Here is a 15000-nt window from a genome sequence, read left to right as displayed (position 1 = left end):
GACGGCTTGCCCTTTTCATCAGAGGGATACGAGCGTGCGAAGAACATCCTGACAAGAAAGTATGGCCAAACAAGCGAAGTCGTGAACACGTACGTGGAAAACATCATGTCTTTGCCTACAATTGGTGGAACACAGCCAGCTAGAATCCACGATTTCTACGAGAAGCTTCTTTTCAACGTGCAATCGTTGGAAACAATGGGGAAACTGCGAGAGGTGAATGGATACGTTCGGATGACTATCGACAAGCTGCCAGGGATAAGAGGGGATCTTGTGCGAACAGACGATTCTTGGCGAGAATGGAATTTCCCAAAGTTAGTGGATGAACTCCGGAAATGGACAGAAAGAAACCCGATCCAACTTAAACAAAGTGACAAGCCCTGACGTGACAAGAATTTTCAAATCCAACAGGACAGAGATGGCAGAAATCGGGGATGCGTTTATTGCGGAAAGCAAGAACACAAATCGGTTGACTGCAAAACGGTTGTCACCGTCGATGATCGCAAGAAAGTCCTTAGCAACAAACGCCTCTGTTTCAATTGTACCGGAAGCAAACACAGAGCTGAGGATTGTAAGAGCCGTTCCTTGTGCCAGATTTGTCAGAGAAGACATCACACGTCCATCTGCAACAGCGTTAGTAACCAGCTAATGACAGCGACTACAATGGAAAGACAAACTGTGATTTATCCGGTCGTCGTAGTGGAAGTGCTGGGAGTTAAGTGTCGTGCGTTGCTAGACACCGGTGCCGGAAGTTCGTACTCTTCAGCAGCGTTACTTGATCGCCTAAAGACTCGTCCTCATCAAAGAGAAGTACGACAGATCGAAATGATGATGGGAGTGGTTACTAAGCATGTAGAGATCTTTAAGGTCCAGATAAGATCACTGAAGGGCGATTTCCTCCTCGAAACGGACGTGACCTTGGTAAACAAAAAACAACTTTTATCCCTGGAAAACCCTCACTACCAACAGGTCCTGGAAAGGTACGACCACTTAAAGGGAGTGAAGATGGACGATATGGACACTAAGGAATTCCTTCCAGTGCACCTTATCTTGGGGGTGTGTGACTACACCAAGATTAAGACTGAAACAGCACCTCTTATTGGAGCCGCGAACGAGCCTATCGCTGAAAAAACCAAGTTTGGATGGACCATTATTTCACCAGGCAAGGAAGTGGATCTGTCTCCAATGTTCCTGACTCAAACATCAACAGTGGATTACGACAACTTGTGCAGACTGGACGTACTTGGACTCGCGGATTGTGCAACTGGTGATCAAGAGGAGGTGTATTCCGAGTTCAAGGAGCAACTTAGACGAGACGAAGAGGGTTGGTACGAAACTAGCCTTCCATGGAAAGGGAACCACCCACCTCTACCAAGCAACGAAGCAGGCAGTCTTCGCAGGTTAACCGGCCTCGTAAAGAAGCTACACAGCCAAGGAACGATAGAGCGTTACGATCACGTGATCCAAGACCAAATCAAGACCGGAATAGTCGAGAGAGTTAGCGGACCTGCAACTGGGCAGCACGAATCTTACATCCCCCACAAGGCAGTGGTACGTGACACAGCAGAAACCACCAAGCTTCGTGTAGTGTATGACGCGTCAGCACGGGCATACTCTGGTGCACCCTCGCTAAACGAGTGTTTAAATCCTGGCCCACCTCTTCAAAACAAGCTCTGGAGTGTCCTAGTTCGTTCTCGATTTCATCCAGTTGCAGTGACAGGAGACATCAAGCAAGCTTTCCTCCAAGTCCGAATCAAAGAGCAAGACCGTGATGCCCTAAGATTTCATTGGTTGAAGGACCCAAACAGTCAAACAGTGGAGACGCTGAGGTTTACTAGAGCCCGTTTCGGTCTGACATCATCGCCGTTCCTCCTGGGAGGCGTAATTCAACACCTGTTGGAGAGCTGCAGACAAAACTACCCAGACATTGTCAGCGAAATTGAACGAAGCTTGTACGTAGACGACCTGATCAGTGGTGGCCCTACAAGTGAAAAGGCAAAAGAGATCAAATCAGCTTCTCAGAACGTATTCGCCAAGGGCACCTTCGAGTTGCATAAATGGCATTCGAATGTGAAAGAGTTGGAATCAGCCGCGTCAGAACCAGTCTCGATCGAGGAAGGAACGTACGCAAAAGAGCAGTTAAACGTACCCGGAAGACAAGGAGCTACCCTGCTTGGTTTGCCATGGGACAAAGAAAACGATACAGTCGGCGTGAGTTTTCCACAAGAGAAGGCTGATCCTAGCAAGCGGGGAATCTTAAGCAAAGTGGCGAAGATCTTTGACCCATTGGGACTGGCCTCTCCTATCTCGTTGGGGGGTAAGCTCCTCTACCGTGACGTGTGTGACGCAAAGCTAAACTGGGATGCAAAGCTACCAAGAGAGTTGATGCAGAGTTGGACCCGATGGGAGGAGCGACTTCCTGAGCAGCTTAAAGTCCCAAGGTCCTTAGCAGCCTATCAAGAGGACATTCAATCAATCGAGTTGCACGCCTTTGGTGATGCCAGTGGTAAAGGCGTGGCCGCGGCTGTGTATGCTGTAGTCGTTCAAGAGTCAGGCGTCAATCAGGGACTTGTGGCAGCGAGAGCAAGACTCTCCAAAAGGGGACTGACGATCCCTCGGCTAGAATTGGTGTCTGGACATTTGGCGGTGAATCTCTTAGCAAACGTGGCCTCAGCCCTAGATGGATTTCCTCTAATGGAAAAGTACTGCTGGCTCGACAGCACCGTTGCCCTGCACTGGATCAGATCCCCAGGCACACATAAGCAGTTTGTGAGCAACAGAGTTGAGAAAATACAAGCACATTCAGAAGTGATCTGGCGGCACGTAGGGACCTCGGAGAACCCTGCTGACCTTGGAAGCCGTGGTGGAGAAGTGCTAAACCATCCCTCTTGGTGCAACGGACCGAAGTGGGTGAACAACAAAGCGTGCTGGCCTCCAGATATTGTGACCAAGGCATCAGATGAATCAATGGCAGAAGTGAAAGCAACGCGAGAAGTCTTTGCTGTGGAGATAACAACTACAGATGAGCTAGACACCCTTCTTGAGAAGTTTACCTACTGGAAGACGATGAGAATCTGTGCGTGGATAATGCGGTTCGTCCACAACGTCCGTTCAAAAAAGATAGGAAGTCTAAAGGGACCGCTGACCACCGAAGAAACTAACAAAGCGAGAATCTTTTGGGTGAAAAGAGTCCAGACAAGAGCCACAGCGGATAAGCATTATATATCAAGAAGATCGGTTGCAACTGAATCTACAACCAAACCAAGACGGCGTATTGGAATGTCGAGGCAGAATCCAAGGGCATTTTCCGGTGTATTTGCCCGATAGTCAGTGCTTCACAGAGAAGCTCATAACACAAGTTCATCTTGGAACGCTCCACGGGGGAGTTGTCAGTACCATGACAAAGGTTCGAGAGCTGTACTGGGTTCCGCGCCTAAGAAGATTGACCAAAAGAATCGTGAAGAGTTGCCGCGGCTGTCGGCGGTTTCAAGCACAAGCATTTTCATCCCCTCCCCAAGGAGGCCTCCCAAAGGATCGGACTGAAGGTCAAACGCCCTTTCAAGTCGTCGGCGTCGATTACGCGGGACCGTTGAAGTACCGTAAGAACGCAAAGACAGAAGGAAAGGCATACGTGTTGCTGTACGCCTGTAGCCTGACACGTGCTTTGTTCTTGGATTTGCTGCCCAACTTGGAAACTAAAGAATTCCTCGCGAGTTTCAAGCGCTTCATAGCCCGACGCGGAAGACCGCAAAAGGTGTATTCAGACAATGGAAGAACCTTCGTTGGTGCCGCCGAGTGGATCAAGCAAGTGATGCAAGATGAAAGGTTCCAGAATTTCCTCGCCTACCAAGGGATCAAGTGGCAGTTCAATTTGAGTCGTGCACCGTGGTGGGGAGGGTAATTCGAGAGAATGGTGGGACTCGTCAAGGGAGCTCTTTACAAGTGTATTGGAAATGGCCTGCTGTCCTGTGCTGAACTTCAAGAGATACTGTTGGACATAGAAGTGGCACTCAACAACAGACCACTGAGTTACGTGGATGAAGACATTCAGCTACCCATCCTGACCCCGAGTTCCTTCCTGTATGGTCAACCCAACATGCTACCAGAGTTAGAGCCTCATCGCATCGAGGAACATGACCTGCGGAAGAGAGCTAAGTATTTGAGGAAGTGCAAGGATACACTATGGTCACGGTGGACAAGAGAATACCTTCGTGGACTGAGAGAGAGACATCGGCTGAAGCACAAAGGAGACATGACCTATCCATCCAAGGGAGAAGTCGTTATCATCAAATCAGAAGAGAGGAACCGAGCACACTGGAAGTAGGGAGTCGTTGAAGACCTAATTACCGGCCGTGATGGCGTGATTCGTGGAGCTAAGCTAAAGTCCGGAAAGTCACAACTGGAGCGCCCAATTCAGCATTTGTATCCACTTGAGTTAAGCTGTGACACATCAGGCCAGACCCCACCAAAGACCCTGAGTGCAGACGCACCAGTCTACAGGCCGAGACGGGATGCTGCAGCGGCAGCTAGATTTCGCATCCAGGATATAAATGAACAATGAACAGTGAACAATGCATATAATAATTATTTGATGATCATCACTGAATTTCCAACAGTTTTAAGTTTTGTGGACATTCGCTCTCTCGAGGCAAATGGGGGGAGGGTGTCGGAAATCGTGTGTTTACGTAATCAAAACATTTTTAATGCGTATAGAATTTGATTGTTTGGTTGCCCGGAAAGGGATAGGCATCGAACCTGTCATCGTTAGTAACTTTAACCAATCAGAGAACACATTGTACAATTTGCAGTGTCTTTGTTCTAGAAATCGAAGTGTGTTGTAATCGAGATCGGGACATCGTGAGAGACAAATATATCTATTTAAAATTCTATCGTGAGTGAGTGATTTTAGCGCGAGTTTATCGGGAAAACATTGTGTTGTCAGGCAATTATCTAATTCCCAACAATGGTAACAGAACTGTTAAGCTCATATTGTGGAGAACATTTAGTAGAATCTTACTGCAAAAAATAAAAAAAAATGTGATACAAATTGGCTGAGATATCTCTTTTTATCATATTTGAACAAAATTTGATTGAGTGTATGACGTCATCACTCGGCTAATTTGCATATTTTAAAAATTCGAATATCTCTGGAACGAAAAGAGATATTTGAAAAAAGTAAACAGCGTTTTTCTTCTCACGCAGACTACTTGTTTATGTTTCGAAATGGCTTAGATAGGAAAGATGTGATTTTCGTCATAGTACCACTTAAATAAGATGTACCGATTAAAAAGAATAAAACTTCTATCCACAGTAATAATCGTATCTTTTTTTGTCGCCAATTGACAGCGACGTAAACCGTAAAAACGCTGTATGCAAGCAACGTAGTATATGCTGTTGTTGCACCAGTCGCCTGCAAAAAATCTCGCATGGATACTCAATAGGTCATGGCAACCAAGTTAATGAAATGGATGCCCATCTACTAAAAATCACGAATAACAGTACAGCTCTGCCAGTCTGATACAGAGTTAAGAATACATACAAGTTTTAAAAAGTGCAATAGTATTTGTCCACAAAATGCTGGAACCCGTGAGGTAAATTGGTCAGCCCCTTTGAAGCTTGAACCTGTGGACAAACATACAAATCAATCAACTCTTTCTTCTCTTTCAACTTTTCACTCAAAGAAGATGAAGTGGTCAAGTTTTTAGTAGATTCTCCAGTGGAATAGAAAACTTAAGCTTACGAGGTGAAAAATTGTCCCCAATTGCATTTTTTAGCAAACGCAATCCAGAAATTTAGCATCGCATTTGCGGCAAACGGCATTTTGCTACAAATATCGAGACAAGTTGGCATAACGGAATTTTAATGCTTTTCTTTGAGCTACGGAGGGAAACCGGAGAGCGCGGGATTTGAATCCAGAGCCCCGCGGCAAAGCCCTACTGAATGGAAGCGAGAATGAGTCCACAAGAACATCTGTCATGCAAGCCCATATCATCGTTATGGAAACCAAAAACACACCTCCAACCAATCACAATTGATAATGGTTTGTACTCTATTCTCGGTTTTCACATGAGGTCATGTTGGTGTTCCGACGCAATCCTCCGGGAACTTAACTCTTTATTATGCACACGCTTTTATTTGTTTTCGTTGAACAACGCGGCTGTTGATCTCTTGAGTGAAAACCAAGAATGAGGGCAAGCTTAAAGTATACAGAATACCTTGTGATACCGGCGGGACGTGTGTACATTTGCCGACAAGTCTCCACTCATAGTGCTGTTGGCCACGACGGTGAGCACAGCATTTGAAGGACTACATCCATTTTCAAAAAGATTGGCTTCTAACCAATTTATTGCAAACTTACCTTTTGGTCTCCCTGCTGAGTGTCTTCTCTTCCGGTTGCATTACCTTGATAATTTTTACGTCGGACTGCTTGTCTGAACAAATGGCAATCAGACCCATTCCAGGACAAGTTGCAAAAGGAAAAGTCTTGGAAAAAGTCTCGGGTACATATTCCCTGTCAACATCCATGACAGTGAGAAGATCTCCACAACTTACGTTGAACAACTCAAGGCGACCGCCGTCTGGGTGAACGGATTTTAGAAAAATACACTCCTCGTCACTGATGAATTTACAATTGGTGACATCACTAAATTCGAGACGCACATTACCAGAAACTGCATCGAGAATGTACGCGTCGCCTTTATCACGAACAACAATATATTGACCCTTGGAAGAAAATGATCCCGTAAACGATGACAAACGGTCATTCTGGAGCTTGAATGCACGCCACAGCGGTTCTGTTTTACCCAATTGCCTCATTTCAATGAAGATTGAGCCGGATTCAAACGAGGCAAACAGCTGGAGGTCCCTGTAGCAAGCAATCAACCTCCCGTTCGGCAGTTTAAAGGTTGCCACAGTATCTCCACCAACAGTATCCAAAATGATCCCTTCTTGCCTTTTACATGCTCCGCGAGGCAGTTCAAGTAATGCCGCAGAATCTCTACAAAGAGTATCCCATTTTCGCGTTTCATATGTTAAGCATGCCACCTGATCATCTGAAACAGGAAAGACAGCACATGCGCCAAAACTCCATCGTCGCATGCAGACTGACAAATCAAAGTTCCACAGTTCAAGAGTGCTCTCAGTTGCAATCAAAATACCTTCATTTAAAGGTACAAAGTCACAGAAAGAGCCAAAGTCTAACTTTTTCTGTCCCTTAAGTTCCCCATTTGAAACGTCCCAAGCGATAATTCGAGATGGGAGACCGACGGAAATTATCGCATACAAACTCTCTCCGGTTAACGAGAATCGGAGACATGTCACACTTTCGATAACTAGTAATTCTGCGCTCTTCCATAAGAGTGCATTCCCATAAACTAGTTCAATGTAACCTCCCCATGGGCGGTTCCTTAAAACAGATTGACTGTTAAGCACTACATCCGAATAAAAGTGCGGACCACATAATACATTCAGAGGATCTCCCAACAAAAAGCCACCGATTCTATGGGATTCTAACTCAAAGTAAAACCACTTCATCCAATCATCCATACAGTAAATCGAATCAGTCATTTCTGTTAACCCAAACATTTCGACGAAACCCATCCGATTTGAGCAATAAATTTCTCGACTGCCTGGTGAGAACCTAATCATTCCAAAACGCACTGATGAAGCTACCTCTGCTAGAGTTGAAAAACCATTTTCCCGGTCAACTAAACAAACAGAGCCCGTTGAATGAGAAATTGCCACAAGCTTTCCATCTTGGGACATCCCAAAAGATAAAATTTCTTTATCACTGTTGAGACGATCAATCTCCTTGCCATTGTTCAGATTCCACATCATGAGGCATTTTGTATCGTCGGGACAATCAGTTAACATCTCGGATCCGCAAATAGAACAAATAGAAAAAATGCAGTTGCTGGTTCGAAAAAGCGGCTTCAAGTTTCCATCAAAGGAGTAAGCAGTGTTTAGGACTCCTGGCAAGATGACATCCTTGAAAGGATGAAATACCACAGAACGATAAAAACCGCGAACCAATTCGTCCGAAGTTACAGTGATTCTAAATGGACCATCGTCTCTTGCATACTGTTTTGGTTTGACATAACGTTTCCATTTAAGGTTACCTGAAGCAAGTGACCAAAACTGAATGCTTCCATCGCGGCATTCACACACCATGTATTCTAAGCTAGGGGACACATCCAAACAAGCCACTTGTGATCCACAAACAAACCGAGCTTGAATAGCTGTTGGGGAATCATTTTTGTTTAAGAACTCCATGTGAGGTTTATCGGAATACTTGGTCACCAGAAGCTGGCGGGAGTCGGAAGATAATTTACTATTTCCCTCATTCAACAGACTTTGAAAAACAGTAAAGGGATATTTCTGTAGGGTTACGCCGTGCTTCTTTAAAAGTATCAATATCGACGAAAGGGTCTCATGAAACTCGGTAGATATCGTCTTCAAACTACCCTGCTTCATAACACCAACGATATCTTCAGTGGCTGCTGGAGTGTTTACACAAAGCTTTGCGTACAAAAGCTCTGGGTCTGACACATATTTTCCAACCCCTTTTTCAAGGCTGCAGGATTTCATGTCCTGGTCTACCTGTAACATGTGCTGAACACCATGTTCCAAGGCATACATTGAAGTGTCACTGAAGGATTGTGAGTTGCCAATACTTGTGCTTTTTAACTCGTCAAACTCGTTACAGCAAAGAGAAGAAAGGATCCTATGGCCTTCCATTTCTTCCACACTGAAACTGTGCTGCTTGTAGCGTGACTTGTCTGTCAACCAGTCCTTGACTGATTTATGAAAGAAGTGAATGCGATCTTCGTGAACAGGAAGAAGTGATGACACAATGGCGATGGCTTTGCTCGCCTTTCGCATAACAATCGAGGAAGACAAGTTCGTGCACAACAATTTAGGAACAAAACCCAGTGGCAGTGGTTCCCTGGCAGCGGCAATTGCACCCAGGAAACATAGAAATTGCTCTTGAGTTATGCTTAGTTCCTTACACAAGTCATGTTCCAGCCGTTGGAAATACGACTGATAAACACACGCGATGCCTGTCGGAAGGGTCTTGTCAAGTTGTTCCAAGGTGAGAAGAGTTGAACACTTGTCCCTTATAAAATCTACCAAAAACTTGGCACACAGAAAGACTCCCTCTGACTTTTGCACGAGATCGTCTAAGACCAGCTGGTGCATTTCAACTTCTAATAAATCGCTTAGACTACATTCAAAGTAAAAACGAATGACCTTCAAGTTGTCTTCATCTTTTGGCTCCAGTATTAGTGGTTGCAAATCTTTCAAGGTGTCCCAAATGTTAACTTCGGGTCGCGTCGTCACCAAAAATCGAAGCCAAAGCGGTAAATTCTTAAACAAGTTGGCAATCAAGTCAAGAAGATCATTTCGTCCTTGGTATTCACTTTCATCTAAAGCATCTATTACCACAAGAGATGTAAAACCTGGATCTGCTACCCTGTTCAGGGGTTCCAAAAAAAGCAAATCAAATAGATCCCGCACTTCCATGTCGTTGATCTCTACACCCAGATTTCCGGAGAGCTGTTCCACAAGGGCTTTCTTGTACTCTGGAAGACAGCATGACAGGTGACAGGCTAAAGACTGCATCATCACCTTGGGATTCCTGTGGCGTGCACTGTCATGGTGACAAAAATGGCTTCCCGCCAATCTGCCAGCCTCTTGCATTCTTCTACACATCTCAGCAGCGATGACAGATTTCCCCATCCCCGCATTTCCGCTGAGCACCAAGACACGATTTGGAGAGCTCTTGTCATCCAACCAGGTGTTGATTTTAGCAATGAAAGACTCACGGGTTCCTTCCAAGTATGTCTTTGTATAATCTCTCACATCACGTTGCGTATCAACCCTTGCAAGTTTCTTTAGGATATTCTCCTCCTGATCGGTGTTAGGTTGTGTCTCACGCATTTCACTAACAATTTGATGTATGTCTTCAATCCTAGAATTGCTTTCCTTTACAGCTTGTTGGGTTGTGTTCTGAGAAATTTGCAAGTTTTCAAGCCTGAAATTGCCTTCCTCAACAGTCTTCTGGGTTGTTAACTGCTGGATTCGTAAGTCTTTAAGGTTGGATACGTTTTCCTCGACACTCTGCCGCAAGTCATTAAGTTGAGTCTTGAGATCTCCTTCACTCTCAGCCCAGTCTCGTAAGGCATCAACATAATCCTCTTCTCCACATCGCTCTGCCTTCAGTCGATCAACCTCTGCCTGACTTAACCCGAGAGACACTAGAACGGCACTGATTTCCTGCCACAGAGCATTGAACATCAGTTCATCGACACCAGTGGTTGTGATGTGCCCATACAACTGATTACGAAAAAACTTAATTCGAGCAAGGTTTGCCTCACGAGAAGTGTCACTTAGGGGCGGCTTGCAATGCCATCCAGTGTGGGGAGGGGTAAGTCCACAAATGTTGGTCAGAAGGAGGAACAACAGAGTGATATCAAACGTGGTGGAGTCGGGGGCAGCTCCACCAACAGGAAAGAGCTTGTCCCACTGGTGACCATTGAGAATTCTCCTACGAAAAAGCTGGTCAAGGATGGAATAACAGGCCTTAAGATCAGCTGTCAAGTTTGCAGGAGGGTGATGAATGTCAAAAACATTTCTCATTACAGTTGTTCCACCATCAATAATAAGTCGACTCAGCTTGGACCCATTTGTCTTCTCCTTGGAGCTGGCCAGGGGACCAGGTGTGGCCATTGCAATCCAAACTACCGATTTTTCACATCATATCTGCATACAGAAGGAAAATAAAAAGTTGTTAATTGATTGACTTATTGGATTCCATTGAGTCTTCCTAAGCGACTGATTAAATGACTGATTAACCTTTTCAGCCCTGTGGGGTTCCCCATTGATGAGTAAAATCGTCTGGCGTTAGACAGAGTAAAATCTATAAGTGGCACTACTGGGAGTTAAAGGGTTAATGGGGATATAGATTTTGAGTGAATCCAGCTGTTGTTAACCCTTTCAGCCATGTGGGGTTCCCCATTGACGAGTAAAATCGTCTGGCGTTAGACAGAGTAAAATCTATAAGTGGCACTATTGGGAGTTAAAGGGTTAAGTAACTGATTAAGAATTGCCACCACTTCACTTCAAAGCATATGATTCACTGAAGCCAGGAAAACTAAGAAATCCAGGATCAAACGAATGCCTGCACGGGCAGTTCAACGGCAAGAATTACCTCTGATTACAACCAGAAGAAATGAACAGCCTGTCTCTTCAAGTGACTACAGAAGTACACATACGTATTCTAATGAAAAAAAGACAACACAGTATGGCTGGGAAAATGAACGATTCATGATATTATACATTTGTTACAAGTATAAAAATTGTTAAAATTAAGCAGGAAAAAGGATGCTGGTTTTTTGCTACCTCTACAACTCTCTTCAAACAACCTTTAACAATAATTTGCATGCAGTCAGCAGACCCGTCCGTGTACAAGACTGTGCAAAACTGTGTCAAAAATACCATCCTTAAAAAAACATGAGCCATTCAGCAAAGTTAAAAATAACCTAGATTACTAAATTGTCAAAGAACATTCTGGAATCTTTCTTCGCACAATTATTTAACAGTCTAAGGATTTTGGACATTTGCAGCACATGTTGCTTATTTACAATTTTCTAGAGAATGATGTACAATGTAATGCTATATATTATTATGTAATGAGAGTACGACCACTGAGAGATGTTTTCATTTTTCATTTTTGTGCAAAATGACCATGGAGCTTTCCCCAAGAGCAAAACCACTTGTGGGTATCGGCCCTGGTGTTCAATAAATATAATTTAACTGTGTTGCATTTAGGTCACTGCTGTTAAAGAGGTCTCCCATGGAATGACTTTTTTTAAGTTGAAGTAGCTTTCCTTTCCTTTGTTTCCGGTAGTTTCCTTATTTTCCCTATTTCGAAAAAGACCTGAATCTGATAAGTTCCTTGCTCTTTTCTCACTATGTCTTGAAGCATTCCATTACAAGTGGCACTGTAAACACGATGAGTGAAAACACTTTTCTTCACGACATTATGCTTCTTTTCATCCCATAGGGTCATACTCAATCATCAGTCCGTATTATCATATTCTAATCGTTGTTATATTTTTTGGTTGAGATAACTATAGGTTTTTATAGAGCCCAACTAAGAGTTAGCACTAACCATACTCTGAGAATATCAGCCGTAGGGAAGCAGTATCATCTGCAATTTCGACAAAATGCTAACCACTCCTTGAGGGCATCATTTTCTGTCGAGTGCTGCTTGCCTAAAGCCGTGTTCGCCTTGATTATGATTTCATTATATGTAATCGAATTAAATATGAAATGGATTCACATCAACTAATTACAGTCCCCGATTATAACTGGATTGTAATTACTTCAAACAACCTCAAGGGGCTTCTTTGAAGTAATTACAGTGCATATTTCAACACGTGGTGGTATGAGCAGACAAAAATTTCTAACCACTTTATGGAGCGAAGATTTGGATTTGTCTTCTATTCTCTGAAGCAATCCTTGGTTCTTTCCTCGCTTCAAGCATGGTGATGATAATGTAACCATGGTAGCCACACAATACTGCGCCATTTTGTCTCACACTGCCTATTGTATTTGATTCTCACAAATGTGAACAGAACCACAATTGAATAAAATTGAATGGAGTATGGTACGTACAATGTACAAGGCTGCTGCCTAACGGCCGCCCAGTCACCTGGGGCACCTTATTTGTGAGCGCGGGCGACCAAATTTCTGAACAAGTAGCCCGAACGGCGCCTTACTTGATTCCTTCTTACTTTCTTGTAAATATGATCCCAGCTGGAATTAATTAATTCTGGGCTCTTGAAAAGATGACTTGGGCTACCAACTTTTAATGTTGGAAACCCAAAGGGCTCCCCGAAAATGTTCTTAGGCAGCAGCCTTGATATAGCCTGAATTATATATGGCATCAGTTGATCATTATCAACATTGAGTGTGAACACGGTATAACTGTTGGCAGAGCAAGCCCTGGGAATGATATTATGTGTGGTTGATGAACTGTGTCCACAGATGGGTGGTCCATGTTTTGTATAAGTATAAATCCCGAGCATTCCTGCATGTGTATCTTTAAAGGAATGCAAACTAATATTAATTTACGGAAAATAAAGATCATTTGACTTGATTTGCCATAATCCTGTACTTTTAAATCTTTACTACATTAAGGCTAAGTTTATTTTCTATCAGCCAAGTACTTTAATAAGATCATGATTCATCTGATTTTATAATGCACCTATCATTGTTAAGCCCCAGGGAGGGGGGGTCGGACTAACCACGGGTGTTTGATCGCGAGGTCTGTCCCCAGGGTAGGAATTTTGATTGTATGTTACATGTACCTCCCCAGACTAGCGATTTTGATCGTACAAAGGACATTTTACCACCTTTACTTGGCGCCGGGTGGACATTTTGACCAATTATTTTGTCCCAGGGGTGGGGAATTTGAATTATTTTAAATGAAAATGTCAAAATCCCCACCCCATGCCCGACCCCACCCCCCCCCCCCCCCTCCCTGGGGCTTAACATTGATAGGTGCATAACACAAGTACAATCGTCAGTGTGTGTAGCATTTAAAATTGTTGAATGTTCATGTGTACAAATTCTCACTTCACAAATAGAGGAGTCTTCACAACATGAAAGACCGTTTTTTATACAGAAAAAGCATTGCTTCTAGTGTATTCAAGGTGAGTGTATTTTTAGCTTTCATTTTACGGTTCGGTTAACTACACTTTTTAACGACATCGTGAGAGGAATATAGCACTCATTTACTGATGAAGCCTAACTAGTCTCGTTCTTTCATTCAAATTTGAGCTTTCATGTTACGGTTCGGTTAATCACACTCTTTACGAGATACTGTGATGAATATAGCACTCGTTCACTGATTAAGCCTAAGCGCTCGTTTCAGTGATTAGGCTTAAGCACTCTTTTACAATTTTAGCTTTCATTTTACGGTTAGGTTAACTACACTTTTTACCGAGATCGTGTGAAGAATATAGCACTCGTTTTCTGATTAAGCCTAAGCGCTCGTTTCAGTGATTAGGATTTTACCTTGCATTCTACGGTTCGGTTAACTACACTTTTTACCGAGATCGTGTCCGGAATATAGCACTCGTTTACTGATCAAGCCCAAGCGCTCGTTTGAGCTAAAACTTTCCCAAACGAATTACAAATGGTCATGAAAACTTGACTAAAAAGTGAACGGAGGAATATGTGTATGGTTCGTTCTTTAAGCGTGTGCGTAATAATTTTCGAACCCTTCAAAGACCTTACATATTCTAGAGCTTTAGAAGACCTTACATATTCTAGAGCTTTAGAAATTTTAGACTCGCAACATGGACCATAGATATTCTAGAACTTTAGAACTTTTAGAGATTTTAGAGGCCCTCTTCCGTTCTAGCATTCTACATCGCGTACTGATTTTAGAGGTTCTTGAACCTTTTAGCTATACATTTCTAGACTTAGAGACATGCCCTCAGTCTTTGTAAAAACACTCTAAAATAGAAGGTAGCTATAGATGAGTTCTATCTTCTAATGACAATATCTGCACCTTTCTCCAAAGTGTGAGAGCTACAATAAATTTAAATCACCGCACAGAGACAAGAGTGGATTGCTCAAATTACCTGTTTAGTCGAATCATGATCACACCATTGCGCAGTTTCATGAGATACAGCTGACATCGAACATGAGAACTACCGGTAAATAACCAGAGCCAGAAGCAGCTTAGTTAACGTTAAACGAACGAATCACTCAGCTGCAAACCTTGACGCCACGGAATATCAAGGCCATCAAGAAAGACGGTGGCAAAGGATCTTGGGCAAACTTCCGGCTTCAGTACACAGGACACCCATAGTATCTTTTTGCGAAGCGGCGTCAGGGTGGATGATTTGTTCGTCAAAAAACTAGAGAACCTCACGGTTCATTTAGGCTTTAAGCATTTCCTTCACAAATTATTATATATTTTCGACAAAT

General features: G+C 43.4%; 2 protein-coding genes and 2 pseudogenes across 3 annotated transcripts in view; 2 read left to right on the top strand and 2 right to left on the bottom strand.

The window, feature by feature from the left end:
• The window catches only part of LOC137971305 (uncharacterized), a 3672-nt pseudogene extending 348 nt beyond the window's left edge, over window positions 1–3324 (top strand).
• The window catches only part of LOC137971297 (uncharacterized), a 70693-nt gene extending 58090 nt beyond the window's left edge, over window positions 1–12603 (bottom strand). Inside the window, exon 1 of the mRNA XM_068818111.1 lies at window positions 12469–12603. The gene's annotated coding sequence lies outside the window, so the exon portion shown is untranslated. The remainder of the gene's footprint in view (window positions 1–12468) is intronic.
• The window catches only part of LOC137971294 (uncharacterized), a 43540-nt gene extending 28722 nt beyond the window's left edge, over window positions 1–14818 (bottom strand). The window contains exons 1-3 of one of the 2 annotated variants that reach the window (XM_068818099.1): window positions 14652–14818; window positions 6356–10758; window positions 5113–5619 (exon numbers count right to left, since the gene is read on the bottom strand). In XM_068818099.1, the coding sequence (XP_068674200.1) occupies window positions 5598–5619; window positions 6356–10725 (4392 nt within the window). In that variant the 5' untranslated portion in view covers window positions 10726–10758; window positions 14652–14818 and the 3' untranslated portion in view covers window positions 5113–5597. Of the gene's footprint in view, window positions 1–5112; window positions 5620–6355; window positions 10759–14651 lie in introns of those variants that run through there. The other variant, XM_068818098.1, reaches the window with a different exon arrangement.
• On the top strand, window positions 3395–4558 carry LOC137971306 (uncharacterized; annotated as a pseudogene).
• Window positions 14819–15000: the final 182 nt, after the last annotated feature.

The sequence above is a fragment of the Montipora foliosa genome, chromosome 9 (assembly GCF_036669935.1).
Source record: "Montipora foliosa isolate CH-2021 chromosome 9, ASM3666993v2, whole genome shotgun sequence".
In the NCBI taxonomy this organism is placed as follows: domain Eukaryota; kingdom Metazoa; phylum Cnidaria; class Anthozoa; order Scleractinia; family Acroporidae; genus Montipora; species Montipora foliosa.
The sequence above is the reverse complement of the archived record's forward strand: the minus strand, read 5'-3'. Positions and strand labels throughout refer to the sequence as shown.